The sequence below is a fragment of the Anthonomus grandis genome, chromosome 2 (genome assembly GCF_022605725.1).
Source record: "Anthonomus grandis grandis chromosome 2, icAntGran1.3, whole genome shotgun sequence".
In the NCBI taxonomy this organism is placed as follows: domain Eukaryota; kingdom Metazoa; phylum Arthropoda; class Insecta; order Coleoptera; family Curculionidae; genus Anthonomus; species Anthonomus grandis.
Window position 1 is genome coordinate 28547569 of NC_065547.1, and position 21538 is coordinate 28569106.

At 33.2% G+C, this 21538-nt stretch overlaps 1 protein-coding gene across 4 annotated transcripts in view; it reads left to right on the forward strand.

Moving 5' to 3' along the window:
• LOC126750368 (uncharacterized) overlaps positions 1 to 21538 on the forward strand; it is a 90371-nt gene that overhangs the window by 18132 nt on the left and 50701 nt on the right. For all 4 annotated transcript variants that reach the window (XM_050459966.1, XM_050459967.1, XM_050459965.1 and 1 more), the window contains exons 3-10: positions 4646 to 4890; positions 10938 to 11202; positions 11259 to 11385; positions 13467 to 13656; positions 13714 to 14162; positions 14475 to 14783; positions 19985 to 20386; positions 20899 to 21081. In XM_050459966.1, the coding sequence (XP_050315923.1) occupies positions 4646 to 4890; positions 10938 to 11202; positions 11259 to 11385; positions 13467 to 13656; positions 13714 to 14162; positions 14475 to 14783; positions 19985 to 20386; positions 20899 to 21081 (2170 nt within the window). The remainder of the gene's footprint in view (positions 1 to 4645; positions 4891 to 10937; positions 11203 to 11258; positions 11386 to 13466; positions 13657 to 13713; positions 14163 to 14474; positions 14784 to 19984; positions 20387 to 20898; positions 21082 to 21538) is intronic.

Below are 21538 nucleotides of genomic sequence, written 5' to 3' on the forward strand. Positions count from 1 at the left end.
ATGTCAGTTTATTAAATCTTTTTAATAGAATACAAAATTTGATTTAATTGAGGTCCAGATGAGTTTTCTCCAATTTATAATTGGGGAAATCTCTGCTATTTTACTAAAGAGTTTTATTTTGTCATTGTCTTATGTGGTATGTTTCTGGAAGACTGAGACAGGCAGGAAAAGTTAAAGAAATAAAAATTGGCTTGCAATAAACAACAAACCATGCTCAAAAGTTCTCTGTTCACATGAGCCTGAGTGAATCTGTGATGGCAGATCTGATGTGTAAATAATATAAAGAAATGGACGAAGAATGGAACCCCATGTTCGTCAAAAAGCGATTGACAATCTGATCTGATGCATTTCATCCATCTCCACAACTTGGTTACTAAACATGAGATCTGTCAAAAACTACTTACAGACCCGAGCAGAGAACCCACAATAAGCAGCTTAGCAAACAGTATCTCATGATTTGTCTAGCAGTACAAGACAGGAAATAAGTGAGCCATCCCTGTTCTTCGAGATGTCTTTGGTAACCTTGCTAAGTGCTGTTGATGTACTATGGAAAGGTCTGAAACTGGACCGAATTGTAGGTAATATGTGTCTAGATGCAACAAAGTCATTAATCATGTCCAATACCAACAGCTCTGCCTTAGGAAACAGTCTAACCACTGCAATTTTCCATATGACTAAAAAAAAACATTAAATATTTATTCATTATTTTCCCAATTTAGTTGTAAGCAAAGGGTTCAAAACCTTTTTTTGAAGGCATATTACTTTTTATTACAGATTTTGAAGATTCTTTTTTACTGTTAGTGGCGTTTTGAAGATTTTCACTTAACAGCTGTAATATTACTGTCTAGTGCTTTTTTCTATTATTTTATTCTTTTTTTTGACTAATGCTACTACTCTTTGTATAATGTCGAGTCTAATTAGCATTTTGTTGCTAAACTGCACTTTAGTATTGTTTTTAACTTTTAAAGGCTCATTTTATTTGTTTGGACTGGATTTAAGTTTTAGTATTAGCTTTTTTCATGACAATTTTTTTTGTTATATAACAACAAAGCATATTCTGACTAAACTACTAAAATTGATAATAAATCTGTTATTGAAAACTACAGACTAGTTTAAGACATATCTACTTTAACAAAAAAAAAAATCAAAAACATATATTTTTTTTAAATATAATTGTTTTAGAATGGTTTTAATCATGTCACTGTTTCTTTAGTCACTTTTCATCAAACAGGACTGTAAAAACTGTTCTAAATGAGTATCATTGAAATTATAATGAATAAATTTTGAAAACAAGGGAGCAGCTGATGAACTATAACTATTACCCCATATCCCTTGTGCCCATTCTATCCGATATCAAATGGAGACTGATCTTGATTCATGTGCTTCTTTTTATGATTACCTGAAAGCTTTGATTTTGTCTCACAACACATATTAATTAAGAAACTAGGATACCACAATATTAACTCTAAGAGTACCATCTTGATACAATCTTAACTATTCAACAGAACTCAGTATGTTGCATTTTGTTCCTCAGAGATCCACTTCTCTTTTTGTGCCCATTCTATCCGATATCAAATGGAGACTGATCTTGATTCATGTGCTTCTTTTTATGATTACCTGAAAGCTTTGATTTTGTCTCAACACATATTAATTAAGAAACTAGGATACCACAATATTAACTCTAAGAGTACCATCTTGATACAATCTTAACTATTCAACAGAACTCAGTATGTTGCATTTTGTTCCTCAGAGATCCACTTCTCTTTTTAAGTATTAATGATCTGTGCAATTTTAAACCTGATACTATTCAGTTATTACAAGATTTCCAAGACACAAAACAGGAACTTTACTTTCAGATATGATGAGTACCCACTTAGATGTGACTTACAAGTAAAGTTTGTTGGGATATACTTGGACCTGGTCAGTTGAGCTGGAAAACTAATCTAAAATTTGTCTTTAAAATTTGTCTCTAAATTTGTTCACCTACTTTTGCTTATAACTGCATATCACTTATGCCATGCAGGCAAAATTTTTCAACTACAAAAGAGTTATGTATGTGTTGGGCTGGGGTATTGCTGTTGCCAGAACCTTAGGAATTTGTGGGTGCTCACATTTTTGGTGTCTATAATATGTATATTTCATTGCCTACAAGAAATTAAATCAACATTTTCATATTACACTGCTCTCCATGAACACCATACCTGACAATGTAGAATATAAGACTTGATTTCTACAGCTTGGCACAAACTAGGAGTGGTACTAATTATTTCATTATGTTAGATGTTGTAAAATCCTCCAGCAGATAAAATTAAATGTAATTAGATTTTTAAACAAGGAAATTCTTAGGGATCTGTGACTGCTGTGTTCATAAAATTTTGTTTATCAATAACTAATATCTAAAGATACATTTAAAAATGCCCTCCTGATTGGCCATTAATGTTCAAAATATTCAAGGATTGAACGAGAGAGGAACGAAATTGAACGAGTGGTGGTGGTGTCTTTATAGCAGTCAAAAATAACTTTAATCTAGGGGCTCTTAACAGTTTTGAGAGTGGTGCAGAGGATGTGTGGGTTCTCTTCACTATTAGTAAATTTAAACTTTATTTGTCTGGTGTTTAGTTACCGCGTAACGAGAATATTAACTATACTTATTTCTTAACGAAACGAAGCTCAAGTCTACAAAAAGATAATGACTGCCTAGTGATGATTTGGGGAGATTCAACTATTCAATTGTAAATTGGCTAACAGCTAATTTGAACCATTTAATCTTTTTCTGAAGCTGACCTTATGCAATTCAATAATGTGGTTAAAGCAAATTCTAAGTTGATGGATTTGGTGTTTTGTAACAAATTTGTTTAATGTATTTGAATGTTTCTCTTCTCACTTAAAAGAAAGTGGCTAAATAAAGCAATATTGAAACTTTAAATTTCTTTAATCATAAACTAGACAATGCATTAATACTGATTACCATTCATATATATCTAATCTAATATATAATCCACATAATAATAAAAAATGTTGGTCTCAAAACGAGGATTCAATGGTAGAAATCCAGGTGAGATGTGTGGGAAAATCAAAAGACAAATGATTTCGTGTTCGGCTGTACTTTCTTGATTAATCGGTCTTTTTTTACTGAAAATGCTATAATTCCAATACATATAAGTGAACTGAAAAATAATATTAAAAATTATAGACCTATTAGCAAACAGTGCACTTTGATAAAACTGTTATTCTCTCCACATATTTTCAATTTTAAAAATATTTGGCTGGAGCAGTGTGGTTCAGAAAAGAAATCTTTATTTTAATTTAATTTCTAAATTTAATTGAATGTTCGCAAATTATATATTAGTCTTTTTGACTAATTTCAGCAGGTATATTTAATTTAGCATAGCATTTAATTAGCAAGGCGTTGGACCTATTTTTCATACTATCATGATTGACTCATATGATTTAAGTCTTATTTACAAATCTATGCTTATTGCCCTACTGGGCTTTTGTTCTGAAGGATTGTTATCCTCTCCTGTATTCACTCAGGGTTCCCAACTTAATAATTTACATCAATAATATCAAAATCTTATTTGAGTCTTATTTTTCCTTTGCTGTGCTGATGATCTAAAAATATTTCTCAGAATCAGCTCTGTGCTGAATCATGAGTCTTATCAAGCTGTGGACTCCCTAATCTAGTTTGGTGATGAGAATCAACTTTGACAAATGTTCTGTACTATAATTTTGCTGTAAATATCAAATTACAGTATGCTGACTTTTATAATCATAAGACCATGATAACTCTCTATTATTTTTGTGTTTAGTAGACTCAAGCTTGACTCAATCATTTGGCTTCATAGATATGCGAATATTATCGATGGTTTAAAAAGATAGCCTCGTTTTTTGAGATTTATTTATTAGATTACTTACTTTCTCATTGAGAATCATAATAACTCTGATGCTCATTCACATTTTAAAATCCGAGAATTGGAAAGAGACGCACTATTTCGGATATTCAAGTTTGTAGATAGTCTCTCTAACTCTCCGGCTCTTCTCAGTAAGGTTTATTTTAGTGTACTGTTTCACTAACTTTCACTAAACAAAGAGTTGCTTCTATATTCCTTGTTGCAGAACTAATTATCATCAGAATGCTTCCTTAGTAAGGATTGTTTTTTTGGCAAAGATTTTAGTTACTAAAAATAATCTTAAATGGAAGTTGCTAGAATTGTTTGAGGTTGTGTGTTGTTTTGTAGATTATATAATAGTTTAAAGTTGTAAAATCAGGATACTATTTTTTGATTTTGTCATTCTGTTTGTATCCTAAAAACTGAAATAAATGTTCAGAATATTTCAGAAACATGTGTAAAATGTAAATACTATTCCTTTCTACATAAGTCTCTTAAAATGGAATAAGAGATAAAAGATTTTGCATACTTGTACTTATTCAATTTAATTTTATTGTTATTTGTGTAAACACAGGTTGTGTATTAATACCAAAAAAAAAACAACAAAATTTAATATACTAGATACTGTTAACTGTCCCGGATATAACAGTAAGTTGTCTGTAACTTGATTTGATGACAATTTTAAATTATGTTACTGTAACTGATATAACCATGAAGAAACTATTTATTTAAGATTAATAAATAATTCTTTATAGGTTGAATGGTTTGTTGGGCGTCCCGGTGAAAGTCCGCAAGCTGGAGCCGTGGAACTCGGTGCGCGTGACGCTGTCGGTGCCGCGCGAGGCGGCGTCGCGTCTCAGACAGCTCGCGCAGCAGGGGGCGCCACAATTGCGCGCCCTAGGCATACTCAGCGTTCAGTTGGACGGTGAGGGCGCCATCTCTCTCAGGCTACAGGGACCTAATGGCGAACCTCAAGAGGTCATACTTAGGACCACCCAAGGTAACTATTATCAGTGCTAAATTAGGTTAAAAAAAAACTACTAGGTTATTTTATACTGGGTGGTGCATCGCAAAGCTAGCCAAAGAAAAACCCATATATATAATGATTTTTTCAAAATATTGGCTGACCTGTATGTTTTACAGAAAAACTGTATCAGACTAAAGGTGAGATAAGCCACCATACCAAATTTCATTATTTTTATTAAGTAATTTTTTATACAGGGTGCCCGGAAAAAGGAGGCCAATCCGTCGGCCACATATAGAGTGGACCAAAATAATGCAACTTTTGTTATGCCATTTTTTAATTGGGCGCTCGGTATTCAATATACAGGGCGTCAAAATGAGAATGAATTCACGGATTCGCTATACCTTGCAGAGGGTCGCAACCTGCGGTATATTGCATGTGTTAAAAATACCAGAACTTTTTTGTACCCCTTTATGATAAAGTTCTAGTAAAAAATTCTAATTATCAATTCTTTTCTTGTAAAAAAAGTATTCTTAGTAAATGCCAGCCTAAGAATCCTTATCTTAATTTTAAAATCTAGATACAAGTTAACAAAATAAACGTAAATTATTTTTTCTAAATTAATGCTAAATTACTTATTATAAAAAAAAATCATAAAATAATAACCCTAAATTATTTGTTCTATGTGACCTCTATCTATTTGTATACACATACGAGCCCTCTTTATTAAAGAAAATCTAAGGCTCTGAAAAATGTTTGGTTTAAACCTGAAATACTCTCCAGCTGCAATGATTCTTTCCCTTAAATGGTCCTCGTTTAAAATCAGAACCATATACACAAAGTCTTTCATACATCCCCAGACTAAAAAATCCAAAGGTGTAAGGTCGGGCGAACGGGATGGCCACATAAATAGTTTCTAACATTTATAGCAAAATGAGCCGGAGCACCGTCAAGTTGAAACCAAAGATTTTGTCTTAAATTTAGAGGCAAATCATCGAGCAAATCGGGCAGTATTTCTTGTAGAAACAACAGAAATGAATCACCAGTCAAATTACTTGGTAAAATGACAGGTCCTAAAAGAAAGTTATCCACAACACCTGTCCACACATTAACTTTAAAATTTACTTGATGATGTGTCTTAACTATGGCCCTAGGATTCTCTTCAGCCCATATGTGTGCGTTATGGCTACTTGTCATGCCGTTTCTCGTGAACGTGGCTTCGTCAGTAAACAGAATCGCCCTTATAAAATCCACATTTTCATTATTAATTTCACATAACCATCTACACAAAGCAAGTCTTGCCTCAGGATCGTTGGGTAAAAGACCCTGTAATTTTTGAAGCTGAAATGGGTAAAGTTGTTGACTCCTTAAAATATTATGTGTCTCGGTTTGCCCAATATTTCTCACTCGTTCAGGCAAAACCCTAGTACTAATGTTTGGTGATTAATCGACAATTCTGCCGTCTTTCGCTGAAACTTCCAGTCTCCCTTAGGCGGTTAATCAAAATTAAAAAATATTTTCTTTTGGGATGAAATCGGTTTGGGAATGTCTGAGCATAGCGTCTAGCGGCTAAACTAGCATTGGACTAACATTTTCCTAGTTGAGAATTGAGAGGTATTACTGTTTACAATAATATTTAAAACTTACCAAACTTCCGCCATTTCGGAAAAGGGTACATTTCTTGGTCTATGAGCCATTATGGTTTTATAAGTTGTAAGAAAACACACAAATAATATGTAATTAAAAAATGTAGATTTATTTTAGGAGTAATTGAGAAGCTTGTTAAGAGCGTCAGAAGCGTTTAAATTTGTCACTTTGATAGTACGTAAAAAGTTACTGGTACCGAGGTCAGCCAATTTGTTTAGAAAGAAATATCTAGATTTTAAAATTAAGATATCTAATAAACGGATTCTCAGGCCGACATTTACTAAGAATACTTTTTTTACAAGAGAAGACTGGATAATTAGAATTTTTTACTAGAACTTTATCATACAGGGGCACAAAAAAGTTTTGGTATTTTTAACACATGCAATATATCGCAGGTTGAGTTCTCTGCAAGGTATAGTGAATCCGTGAATTCATTCTCATTAATTATCATTTTGACGCCCTGTATATTGAATACCGAGCGCCCAATTAAAAAATGGCATAATGAAAGTCGCATTATTTTGGTCCACCCTATATGTGGCCGTCGGATTGGCCTTTTTTTTCCGGACACCCTGTATAAATGCAACTACTTACAAACAACAAACAAGAAAAAGTATTAAAAATAAATACAAAATATTTTTTAAACTAACACTTTTAATGTGACAGGAAAAAGTCATTTGATGAAAGGTCCGTAGACCTCGCTGGCCAATTAATAACGTAATTTAGCCTAATTACGCGCCTATTATATACGTGTTATATACATCAATAATTTTATGACCAAAAATACAGCCCAAACATTTACCTTTTGAGGGTACTGAGCGCTTGTAACAACATAACTGTGTTCGTTTTCTTTACTCCAGTAACGAAAGTTTTAAACATTTGGCTCATTATTTAAGATAAAGCTGAATTTATCCGTGAAACAAACCTTTCATAAAAAATCCCTGTGGTTATTCGCCCTTTCGATAACTTTAAAATAGAAATCTGCTCTTCGGATTTTATAGCCTTTCCTTAGTTCTTGATGTTTTTGATATTTAAAAAAATGGTATTTGTATTTTTTTTGTGTGCACAATATTGTACTATGATCTTTTCCTACAACTTCTCCAAGCATTCTGCTGCTCTCCAAGAATTCCCTTATTTTCTTCAACATGAAGTAATATTTCAAAATCTGAATTATTTTCTGCAGCTTCGCCATCATTATTGTTTTGCTCTGAGCATTTGCATTTATTAATTACTGTAATCTTAGTCTCAAAGTTATTAACAATATTCTGCACTGAAGTTTTTTTTGGAAAATGCTTTTTGAAAACTATTCCCCATGTAGTACCACTTAATCATAGTTATTTTCTCTAAGTGTAAGAATTCATACTGACCACTAAATAAATAGATGACAAGACATAACATTTTGATAATTTGACTGGTAGTTTCATATTTTAGTTTTTAGGTTTTTTTCAAATAAATTTTAAATCTCTTGCACCTTTAAAAAAGTCAAAGCAGTTTTTCAGTAAAATGTACGAGGGAACCAATATTTGAAAGTACCATAATTTATGTGGCATTGCCTATGGCCAACTTAGTCATCACCAGTATATATGTTGCTTAAGAGGGCGAAGTGGCTGGATACTCTAAGGATCTTTCTAAGTTCATTAAGCATAAACCATCCCTTACTGAATATACATGTCTAATCATATATGGATCATATCTTTACAAATCTTAAAATATTTACTGTATTCAATCCTCATACGTCGGATCGCGCTGCTCAAGGCATATTTAAATTAGGCAATTATGAAAATGATAGTTATATTCAATAATACAAACTTTTATTTAAATTTAGATAATCAATGGGAACATTTTATGAATATTATTCACCCAAATTTTCTACATTGTTTTGCCTTAAAACCTTATATTAATAGATAAATTTAAAAAAATATATATTATTTTTCAGGTTTTTAAACATAGCCATAGTATTAGAGCATAGAGTATAAAGCTCTGTGCAGAGCAAAAAAATCCAATGATGCTTTGATAAAAAATCTGAAAAGAATAATTAGCAAAAAAATTAGGCTAATGGCAACAAGATTAAAGCATCTTGGCTGGTTGTGACAGATATTAGGGTTAGCTTCAAAAAACAGAACAATTTCGGTTTGCATGGATAAATATCCACAGATACTATAATGAAATATGATGTATTCATGTCAAATGTAGCTGCTATAAATATATGTTTCTTCATATACTTTTGCATCAGACAAGTATATACTTAATATAACAACAAACTTAAAAAATATTAGGTCTGGCTATGTTGAAATACTAACCAACGGTTTTTTACTTCTGAGTATCTCTGTCAAAAATGATAGTTTTGTTCAGAGCATAAATGAGAAATTAATAGAATTTGCAAGGATATTGTACAGAGTTTTACAGAATAAGATGCTGACCCTTAAGGATGTTAAGTTGCAATCCTTAGAATCAAATTTAGAAGACTCTGTATGACATTTTTAGGAAGTATTTAATATTAAAGTACTGCTAGATTTCTAGAATTAGAGTTATTAAAGTACATATGTTTATGTTTTTACATATGTTTATAAACTAAATATTTTTTTTTACTAATAATTTTATTTTATAATTTTATAAAAATTATTTTTACTAATTTTTTTTGCGGTAATCGCATGACGGACGAAAAAAAAGTCACGAAATCAAATTTGCACTAAAATGAATGGGGATTATACAAATAGTTTTTATTTTACGGAAAGGTAGTAGCATACATAATATTTTTTTAAAATATTTATTCTATATATATTCTTCGTTCCGGTACGGACGCTACTGGTAAAATCCTACCTCAAAAAATGCTGTTGGTACACAGAGAGTGTGTGCTAAATTTGAAAAACATCTAGGAAGTTAATAAAGTTATGATAAAAAAAAAACTATTTTTTTCTTAAGCTTTTAACACCCAGTAGGTCAAAAGGTAAGGGGTTTAGGACATAGCTTTATTTGAACTTTTCTTCTTAAAATCACCTAAGGATTAACAGTCTTAAGGATCAGCATCTTATTCTGTAACACACTGTATAAGCAACTTTAGTTAATAGCAAATTTATAATATCGTAATTAAAATATCATCCGAACCAAAGAATTCTTGTTTTTAATAGACATAATTGTTTTTTTTTTAAATTTCTTCTCTCTCAACAGTAGTAACGTAGGCGCTTTCAGGTACAGAAGTATTACTAAGCTAATCAATGGGATCTCTACAAACCATGTAAATGCCTTTAACTATTAATACTGAGAAGTGATAACAGTTAATTTTACTAGCACTTAAAGAAGAAGGTATGGGTGGCTCAGAATTGGAGCCCTTGAAATCACTAAGAATGCTTCAAATCTTTCTCTGCTTATTGGGGGATGACTCCATGCAATTATTATAAAAAAAAGTATTTAGTAACTTATATTGCGATAAATGAGCGATATCAGTTAAAGTAATCTATAAAAAAGATAATACTGCTGCACGATATTTATTATAATATAGTCCTAACGTTTCTTGAAGAGATTTTCAATCGTTGGTGATCCTTGACCCCTAGTTCTTTTAGAGAAAAGTTGTTAAGCATTTTACAATAAATCTTTTCTGACCTAGTTTAATTTTGTTAACTTTTAAGGATTAAGTTGGCTAAGGGGTCAATTAAAATCCAAGCACTTCAAAACTTTTTTTCCTTTTAATGCCAACGTTTCAGCCCATATTCTTAGGCCTTCTTCAGGGCGAATAGAAAAATCAAAGCTTTTCATTAGATTGTAAACAGTGCAACATAACTGTATGTTTTTGAGGATATCAATCTGCTGGTGTGTATGTAACAACAATAATGATTTTCATCATGACATCTTAACCCTTAAAAGTTAAAATAATTTGAATATTCAGTGAGAAAAGTTTCAAAAAATGGTAATAAAATCAATGTTAAAAAATAGATCTATTCTGTTTTATATGAGTAAAAGCAATACAAATGTTTGACTTTTTAAGTAGGAAGTGTTCATACAAGAAGTATAGATTTATTTTACATAATACAAATAAAAACTAATTTGTATATATCACTGGTAAGATTGTCAATGACCTTTAGCAAATTTTTTAGTTTACTTGACACATGTGTTTATAAGAAAAGTGTTGCAGCTTAATAGTTGATAATGAGTCTTCTTTTTATAACAGTATAATTTTTAAAATTTTCCTATAATGGAATAATAGTTAGCACTTACCAGCTTAGATAAATATTGGTCATTGTTGCTTTTTTGTTTATTTATTATTAGCTATAACATGCTGGCACAAATGTTGATGCAATAAATAATAACAGTAATGGTCATTTTCCATTAAAACAAAAGTAAATATATAAAATAGCTAACCTACACCTCGGTCTCTTAAGCATGTACTCTACTATTATTGAAAGTTTAATCCAGAAATTTCACTGATTGTTAATCGTTTTCAGATGGATCAAGTACAAACACGAGCACGCCCTTCAATTTGGGGTCATTGTTGCCGACCGCGAGCGGTACGGCGAGCGAGGTCGGCACCTCGGGCAGCTCGCAAGTGCAATTTAAGTCGCCGAACGTGGTTTGCCCCCCGGACACGGTCCTTCCACGGGTGGGGACCGCGATGGGGCCACCCCAAACCGCCACCAATACTCTTAACGTTAATAAGCCGCCGTATGCGGGACCGTTCCCTTTTGCCAGCATGAATCAGGCCATCCATAGGTAAGACTTCTACTGACTTTTTAATTAAATATATGATGGACTTGTTTTTATTTTAGCCAAAGTAATGCGAATCCCAGCGGGTCGTCGGGCGGTGCGTCTAGGAGCACCAATATGGAGCCACCGTCGTTTTTACCGCCCCCTTATCCTGGGATGAGGCAGGGGGGTACTTCCTCTGTGGCCCAGGTGAGATTACTATTGTTATTACATCAGATTAAGAATATCTAGGTGGTCAAGTTTGTCACACTCCATAACTTCCTTTGCGAGATTGAGAAATTGTTGTCCGACAATATAATAAAACTGGATGTTAACATTGAACAATATTAAAACTGCCAATAGGAGTACCATCTTCAAAATATAGTAATGAACTTTGAGAGAGCAGTATGCCTCTTCAGCAATTTTGTGTTTTTTTAAGCTGTAAACTGATTTACATTCTTTGACGTTGTGATAATCTAAAGAAATTCTGGTCTCATAAGTACTGACATCGCCACATTTTTGTATATTCGGGTTGTTCGATTTGGGATTATTTTGCCGGCCGAAAGTAACCGGTGTCTGCTCAAGTACGGTTTTATTTGCTGGGTGACTGCACTACTTTTGAAACAAAAGGTGTTATTTTCAATTGCCATTGCTGTTTATACTCCTTCTGAAAGCGTTTAAATAATAGATTGTCGTTAATTCAGACACGAAGTAAAAGAAGATTTATTTTTTGTGAAAAAACCATTTTAAATGTTTGAGAAATGTTTCTGCCTCAGTGAGTTAGGCATTTCAAATTCAACCGTTTCTAAAATTTGGGAGTAGATTTAGTTCTTAGAATAAAACTTATTTTATTTCAGAAGGGAAGCCTATGTTCCGGGTTATTTAGACAATCTTTAGGGATTTTCTTTACTTCTCTTTTGAATGATCAGATATGAAAACAGTATGAAGTGTTACATGTATGTTAACCAATTTCAAAAAAACACCACAATTCAAGAGTCGAAGAATCAAAACAAAACAGTTCTCCATTATGGAAAAAGACCTACTAAAAACCCGATTATTCCTGCATTTCTCCTTGACGTAGATTTGGAATTACTACACTTTCTGCAAGATGGCTGTCCTGCTCATAATGCGGTTAGAGTAAAAAGAACTTGATAAAAAATCTTTTTTATCAAGTGCTTACCTACATATACTGTTTAGCTGAAGACAATTTTAAAAACAAACAGAATTGAAGTTCTACACCCTATACGAAATTTCCTACGAAAGATCAGGCTCATTACTTGAACCCAAGTAAATCCTTTGTCATGTTCTTTGGTAGACCTATTGATGTAAAACATCTGATTGAAGATTGGAGATTCTTCCTTTGAAAACATAATGCAATAATTTGGGGCTTATTTTAGATAACGAATTAGGGTTTGAAAAACACATTTATACGTGCATTCAAAAATCTATAGGAAATCTATGTGCCTTATATAATTCAATTTTCTAAATCAAAAAATTTATGTGATTTAATGGTTCTTTCTGTTTTTAATCATTGTGATGTTCTTTCTATTCCTTGATTAACTGCAGAGTATTGTTAGAAAGTAGAACGAGTTAAAAAATATTATCTATGATTTATACATGGCATTGGCCGTAGGAAACCAGCAAGTCATAAACTGGAAGCTACCGGTTGCTAATTATGACACAGACGTTTTATTCATAAATATATATTGTATAATAAAGTTAAAGTCTCCTTAATATTTGTTTCATAAAAATCTTATTTAGGGCAAATCTTAATACCGTTAATTTGCGATTCAATGGGATCGTCTACCTAGACATCAATCCGCAAAATTCGAGATATCTTTTACATATGACCTGGCTAAAGTCTCATCCTTGCCCCAATATTCTTATTTTAATAGATAAATCCGCCAATAATCAAATATTGTCCTCACATAAGAAATGGGAATAGGTCGATAGTTTTCAATAAAACTGGAATCACCCTTCTTAAATACAGGGCATACTCTTGCAGTCTTCCACATTTCAGGAAATGTGCCAGTATGGATTATTAGATTGAATATATGACTTAGTGGTAATGATAGTACCTGCACATAGTCTTTAACAACAAAGCTAGGGAGCCCGTCGGGATCTGCTGTGATTTTATTTTTAAGGGATCTATCAGCACTAATAAGATATTTATGATAAGAATTTTATGATAGATTATAGAGAAAAAAATAATTTGTTTTTTCAAATTTGTTAGTTTTAGCATTTTTATCATTATTAAATTGAGAGATCGTTAATTAAATTAATGTTTATAGGCTAACCACCCAGCAGTGACAATATCAAGCCCACTATTGGTGAATTTGTTACAAAACGACTTACAAGGCAGCACCACCACGACGGTCGCCAATTCGACGACGGCTAATAAAGTGCCTGAGTTGCCTCCCCCGGCCACAACGGCGGTGGTTAGGCAGATGCGTCCTCCACCACCTCCTGCCGGAGTAAAAAGTAATAGATCCTCTCTCTCTGACTACACGGAAAATTTTAAACTATTTAATTTTCCAGATCAACTAACTCCGGTTTCTCCTGGCACGCCCCCGCTGATGCATCAACAGCAGCCGCCAATCAAACAGGTCGCGTCCGCGATCCTATCCAATCACGCGGTGTCGAGCAACAATAACCTTAATATTAGTAGTAATAGTAGTACTATGTCACAAAGCGCCTTATCAACACACACCTCGATCGCCTCCATGATGAGCGGAGGCGGCACCGTCTCCGCTAGTAATAATAATAATAATAATAAGAACGCGAGCAGTTCGGTAGTGACGAGCACACAGATGGCGATCAATAGTATCGCGAATTCGTTGGCGAACGCGGCGAACAATATCGCGAATAGTACGAGCGCGAACGCGTATAAGGGGCCTTATCAACAGCAACAATCTGCGTCGGTGCAGCAACAGCCGCAAACGGTCGTGCACCATTATCAGAGGACACCGCAGGGCAGTATCATTGCGGTAAGTTGAGAATAGTAATAACAACATTTTTTTTGTATTATACGGTATTTCATGTGAGGGCGTTAATTGACATGATAAATTCAAAGAGGAACATGTACATGTTGTTTTTAAGATGATGAAACGTTTCTCGAAAATGAAAACCTAAAAACCGTAATCATATACATTTTTCCTCTTCTTTCGAATTTGACAGATTTGGCCTAAAATTGCATTATGCAGAAAAGCTTTAAAATATATCATTAAGACAAATAAAACAAAGGAAGCTTTTATGGCCTATATGTAACATGTAAAATTTTTATGTTCATAATTTTTTAGGTTAACAAACCGCCTCCAGTACCAAACCAATCCATAGTGCAAAGCAACACCATTCCTATACACCATCAACAGCAACAACCGCAGCTACGCCCCTCGTTGTCCCAGGCGTTGCTCAGACAGCAAATATTGTCCAACGTGGCGCCGCAGAAATCTGCGCCGATTTTCGTACAAAATAACGTGCAATTGGTTCAGAATCAATCCAGGGGAAACATGATCTCCTCCCATAGGATTATTCAACATAATGTGCCGAATCAGGGACTTGGCGGTGGCGTTGTAGGGCTGAATCAGTGCGAAACGGTCGGGACTCAGGTAAGCATTTTATATAATAGACAATACATATACATATTGTAAAATTTGGTGTGTATCTCAACAGAATACATTTAATATCCGCTTATTTTAACTAAATTTTAATACTTTTGAGGGGAGTGATTATGCCTCAATCGGACAAGCTTGTATAGTAAGCAAGCTTTTGAATACTTTATTTTCGCTGTATAGATAGGCAGTTGATTATTGCCTCTCTCTATGACGTACATTATTTAAAACAGTTTTTGATGTTCAATTTCAATTTAGTTGAATTCAAAGTTAACAAACAAAACGTTTCTGATAAAGTCGACAATTGTAATAAATTAATGCAATCTTATGAGTTAAGAGGGCGGTCTACCTGCGTAAAACGGGGTTAGCTCCTGTACCAAGACAAAAAAAGTTAGAAAACTCAAATTTTGTGTAGGGATTGTTTATTGGATTATCTAGGCGGGATGCTATTTAAAATTTTGAAAATCAAAAAAAACAATGTTGAAAATTTTTATTTTTTATTAAAACAATGTAAAATTGACCATCCCCTGTTCCTTAAATCTAATAAAACATAACACACGAAATATATATGTTGTAAACACTTTTGGTTTCTTTTAAAACCTAACCCAAAAAATAATAATAATTTTGGCTAAAAATTGGGTCTCCATAGGATATTTAGGCAGATCTGGCAACACCGTTCTTGTTTCTTAGGACGCGCAATATTTGCCGGTCAGCTTTCATTGGTCGAAACGGTTTCGATAAACGGGTAGTGCTAAGTAGCCTTGATTTTATTCTAAGTGATATTCGCAATTATTATTTTCCTTTATTTTATTAGTGCATTGTGTTTTGTACTTTCGTGATTGTGTACTTTCATCGTTCTTTAAAAATTTTCGTTATGGGTCGTAATAAACGAAACGGTTTGGATAAAAAACATTTAGGTTTAGCTACTTTTCGTAAAAGTAAAAAACATATTTCAAAAAACGCCAGGTATAGTTTAGGTGAAGTGACTTAGTCAAGCTCCAAAATTGAGTATGTACAAAATACATCAACATACTACATATACGCATTAAAATAAACTGCAAAATATATTACGATATTTAGTGATCGATTCCCGTATATATTTATGGTCGATTTGAGTCTTTCCAGCCCAGCCTCCGGCGCCCCGTTCAACAATCAATATTTGTCAGATAAAGATAGGCAAGTTCGGCGCGGATAACGTGAAACAGACGAAGATACGAGATTCTCTCGATGATGCTGGGATTGAATTGTGGACGGGCGGGAAATAGGAAACACAGTCGCGCGCTCAAAAATAGGAAATGCAATTATTTTATACGTTTCATTATTTTTATTTTACAGTTTTCTTCAAATAAACAAATATAAGCAAAATATTAACTTTTATTGTGTTCCATTATTTATAAACGTAATTTTTTATTAGATATTATATATTATACGACGTGTTACAAATTCCTGGCTCACTATTGCGATCTCGGTAAATATTTAGTTTAGGTTCGTGTCGGTTTCGGTAAAATTTTAGAGTTACGAAGATGGTTAAATTTAGGGCAAAGTTTCGCATTTTTGAGCCTAAAAATGTGCCATTTGAAAATTTGTTTAAAAAATATTTAAATTTATATTTCTTGTTGGGGCGCTATTGGACCACCCCTTTTGTACGTGGAAATAATGTTGCGAAGAATCAACCATTTCTTAAGATGCCTGCCATAATATATAGGTCTGTATATGGTAGTGTGTTAAAATTAGCATGGTAAAGACTTGGCTCACCCTAAAATCGGTTTCGCCTTTATATTATACTGTAGTTCCTGTTGTTATTCTATTTGTTATATACTGTTGATGTTTTGTTTTATTTACTTTCGTCTCAACTTTTGAACAATAAAAATGACATTTTTGCGGCCTTTTGATACTAGTAGTGATAATGAATCGAATAGTTGTGGTAAATAGGTATTTTTAGGCATTTCATAATCTTATAGTTTATGATCGTTTTACCGATCAAATTTTAAGAGAGCATCAATTTCTTAACACGTGTCATTTTTGACCTGAATATATTTTAAACCTGAATTATAATTTTTAAACATAATGTACGTTAAAAAATATCATTAATATTTGCTTAATAAAAAAAAGTACTGTTTTTTAAGATAAAAATTCAAGGTTAAATTAAATTTTTGACATTAAAATTAACGAGTCACTTGTTTTGGGTATTATGTCACTTATATTAAATATCAATTTAGAAAATACTATCTCATACGCTCAAATATTGAAAAGAAGAAGAAAATAGACTTATTCACATATTTAAAATATATTTGAACTTAAATTTTTAACAAAACCTGTCGTTATATTTACTTTAATGTAAGTTCAATAAGTCTTAAATACAATAATTTAAATAGATATAATAGATACCGCGAATGAATCCAATTATAATTTATGCCAATGACGAATCCAGTTCTGGAGAGATGGATAGTGATGCTAAATAGATAAGCATTTTTGGACGTAAAAAAATGTGGGTGCAAAATTATGAATACATAGTTAACTTCACTTATATTTGATTTCGATAAGCCCAAAAATTTCATTTTCAATTTCATTTCAATGAAAATTCATTGTTCAGCGGAAATTTTTGAGCTTATCGAAACAAATATCAGCGGAGGCAAGTATAACAATATTCTATTGCAGCACGGCCACGACATTATTTTATACCTATGTAACAACAAACCACCCACCTTTTTGACAATTTTTTTAATAATTAAAAAAAAACTGTGTAAAAAATATGTTTCAATAAATCTAACCACGACTTTTGCGTGACTACTTGATAAATGTTTTTGTTGGTTGTAAAATAACTTTTAACTACATTTTTACTATATATATTAAGCCAGAGAAACAAAAATTATATGCACGCCAATGCCCTATAAAAAAAACGCCGCGTGCTAAACGTTTTTAGTTTTTATACTTGTCCAAGTAACTTCACCTAAACTATAAATATAATGCTTTTTTTTGTAATTAACAAGGTGTCCCAATTTATGGGTCAACATTGGAGAATTCGGGAATCGTCGAACTAATACATAACTGGTGAAATATGGACAAAAGTTGGGGTTTTAAAACAAAATACAAAGCAATCTTCTATAAGTTTGAATAAAACGCCAAGGTAGCAGTCTCAATATTTAATTAAAATTTTATAGTAGGTAAATGTTAAAATTATGGTTTACATTTACCTACAACAAAACCCGTTTCGCTCTTTTACGAGCATCTTTTTGTATCAATGTCAGTTTCTTTTCTTTAATTTTCCATATTATTAATTTGTATATGGTCTAGAGATGCTCGTAATAATAGCGAAATATGTAACCGATTTTATTTATTATACAATTTTAAAGTTATTTGAGACCGGTGACTTGGAGTTTTATACAGTTTTCGTGTTATTGATAGAGGGCGTTCGTCGCGTTAGTTTTTACTTTTTTAGAACATAATCGCACTTTTAGGTTTTCATAATATGTGAATAACTTAAATTTACAAGATTTTTAGCAATGCAATCCTAAATAAAATAAAATTAATACCTAAGATTATTTTTAAAAAAATATTACGACTTTTGTTAATTCTTATATCTGCCATATTTTAAAAAGAAGATCCTCATTATTTTTTAACATATTTACAGATTTTACAATTACCCGCAATGGAATTAATAACCGACACAATGAACATCGGTAGTCAGATGAAAATCCTCATGCCACGTTTGAACAAAACGGCCCAATCTTACAAATAAACTTCAGAACCGATTATTTCTGAAACGGTCGAGAATCGGATTAAAACATATGAGTTAATTTATCTTATTTTGACCTTCTGAACATGTTCCCAAAATATTTCCTTTTCCCCCCGAAACACCCTGTATGTACATATGTAAAACTTTATAACATAAAAAGTAGTTAATAAACCTAACAAGAAGTAAGACCAGTTGACTTGTGTCCCTGGTAATCGAGATTCGATATATCAGGGAGAAGGGAACGGTGGAGTGGGTAATTATGGCAGCCAGTGTTGCTACTTTCAGCGAAAGCTGCACGGGCCACGAAACTACTGTCGCGCTTCGAAACCGATTTTGTCACGTGGTGGACCGCACTCTTAATGCGCCTAGATTACTAACAATTTGTCTGCAATGAGTGAAAAAAAAATCTGAAAATTTCAATTTGAAAAATAACACAAAAAATCTATGAGTATATACCGGCTGTCTCGAATTGCAGTATCCAATGTGTAGCGCATCAATAGCGCATTCTACATTCAGAATAAGCATTAATCTTCTTTATAAACACATATCGAGAAAAGCTTCATTTTTGAAATATAGGTTGATAAAGTTTTAAGAAACAAACTACTCTTTATTAACAGAGTTTGTAAGTAATGGTACAAAAACTAGAATAACGATTAATGCGGTCCCGAAAGTTTACAATAATTGTTGAAAATTAGATCCTACTACTTTGATACATTTTCAGCATTAGCGCTTAACTAAGTCAGTCGCGTGGCGTAGGAAAATCCTATGGGCTCGGTCTATCCTTAGAATCGGTTCTTCTCTAGTAATCCCACACAAAGAAGTGGACAGGGATGAGGTTACGGGAATGTGGTGGCCTGATGCTATTTCCTAATCTAACAACTCGCAATTTACCAGCGCAAAATGTTGCCCAAATTTTTAATTGCGATTGTTCAGTAATAATAGAGATAATGATATAGGTATTTGCAATATTTTAGAATTGTTATAGCGGCCTTGGCGTAAAGTAATTAAACTTTTTGGACACACTGTCTACTAATTTCTACATAAATTGTTAAAAATGTTCAAAATGATTTTCAAGTATATTTAGTAAAATATTAAATAATAAATGGACTACATTTTAAACATTTGTTAATTATATATTATTTTGAGGAACACGCTATATAACTTCTTTTTAAAAAGACTAATCGATGGGTCCGAGGAATTTATTCCACGTTACAGACTTATACTGTATGTGTGAGTATAGCTGAAAATTTCTTTTTTTGAAATGTTTGTAAAGTTGACAACAGAGAATCGGTAAATATTTCCGTAAATAAAAAAAACCATCCCAAGTTCACCATCATTCCCCACAACTCAAAGTTGTTGAATGATTTTAGCCGTTTAATGGTCGAAACTTTTTACATTCAGCAAGCACATTTTGCCATAGAATATCAATTTCCCCAAATATTCTAATATTTAAATTTTTTAGGTGGCTCAACCGCAACCAGTGCCAATCGTGAAAAAACCTCTGCCCTCACCGCCCCCGTACAACGTGGCGATCTCCCGTACTAATTGGGACCTAAACACGACCAATTTGTTGGATTTAGCGCCGTCCCTGACCGACCTGAAACCGGACGAACTGGACGATCTTCTGCCCACTCTTGATCCGGATCTGGAGTTGGCGGAACTCGAGTTGCTCGGATCAGCTCTTGGCGCCAGTTCGGATTTGGGCGAGGAGGGCGGCAATAGTAACGGGGCCGCCAGCGTGGTGACTTCGGTAGAGGAAAACAGTATGGAGGGGGACGGGCGGAAATTTCTGATAAACCCATTAACGGGAGAGTTGGAGCTGCAGAGCGGCGGTGAGGAGGAAACCGATACTGAGGATGTTAAAGTAAGTATATTTCAAAGACAAATTCTTAGTCTTGCATAGATTTACATATTACTTAAGGTGACAAGACAAAGTGGATTATAGTATATTCTTGATTTAATTTTTGGGCTGAAACATTTAAGGTATCGTTAAAGAACTCTACCTGTCTGTGGAATAAGGAAAAAGAATATAATTTCGTGATCTGCTGAAAAGGTTGAGCTTTGTTGATAATTTAAGCAATATGGTTTATTGCGGATTTAATAATCGTCCAATTCAAAGCTGATGACCAATATTTACTCCCAACACTCTCAGACCATTTAGAACCGACTTAAAAATGGAACACGCGTAACTAAATTTTCATCAGTCGGTGTGAAAAGATGGAAGTAAGTTTTTTAAGTCAAATTGGGTGGACACCATTGGGCCCTGGAGCCTTATTTATGTCAATGAGTAATAGTTAGTAGTATTTATTGGAGTTTACACTGACACTTTTTTAACTTCCTTTTATGATTAATGCTAAATATTTTTTAATTGGTTAGGATGTTTTTACCGGTCTGGCCTCGCCATTGGGCTTATCAGACGATGATACGAACTCGACCACCAGACCGGACACCACGACGGATCAGAGCGACAGCGAGACCAGATCGAGCACAGAAGGAAAACATCCGAGGGTGAAAAACTCGAAAGCGAGACGAGAAGGGCGTGATTCGCCGGCGCAAAAGGTCAGTTTTTGTAATTATATTTGTAAAGTTAAACTTTATAAAAACTCTGACAGTTAAACTTTACCTTGAAGAGCCTTTAAAGTGTGTTTTTTACGCACAGTTTTTTTTTTTTTTTTTTGACAAAAAGTTCTGTCCGGAAAAATCCGAAAAACTTAAAAACTCGAATTTGAATGAAAGCTTGTTGGAAAACTGTAATTTCTTTCTACATAATTGTAACACCTCTTACATGTTATTCTCGTCTTTATAAATCCAATGAGATCAACCGCATATCAAAAACCGTACTTCTCACAGTTTTCAAGATTAGTATTTTTGGGGAAAATTTTGAAAAATTAAAATGTTCAGAGTGCTGTTATTTCTGTTCCTAAGTGCTACTCCTACCCCTGCGATTTATAGGGTGACTGTTGCTTCTAGTGTAATTAGTTTGATTTTGGAACATTGCACAGATAATTTATTGTGA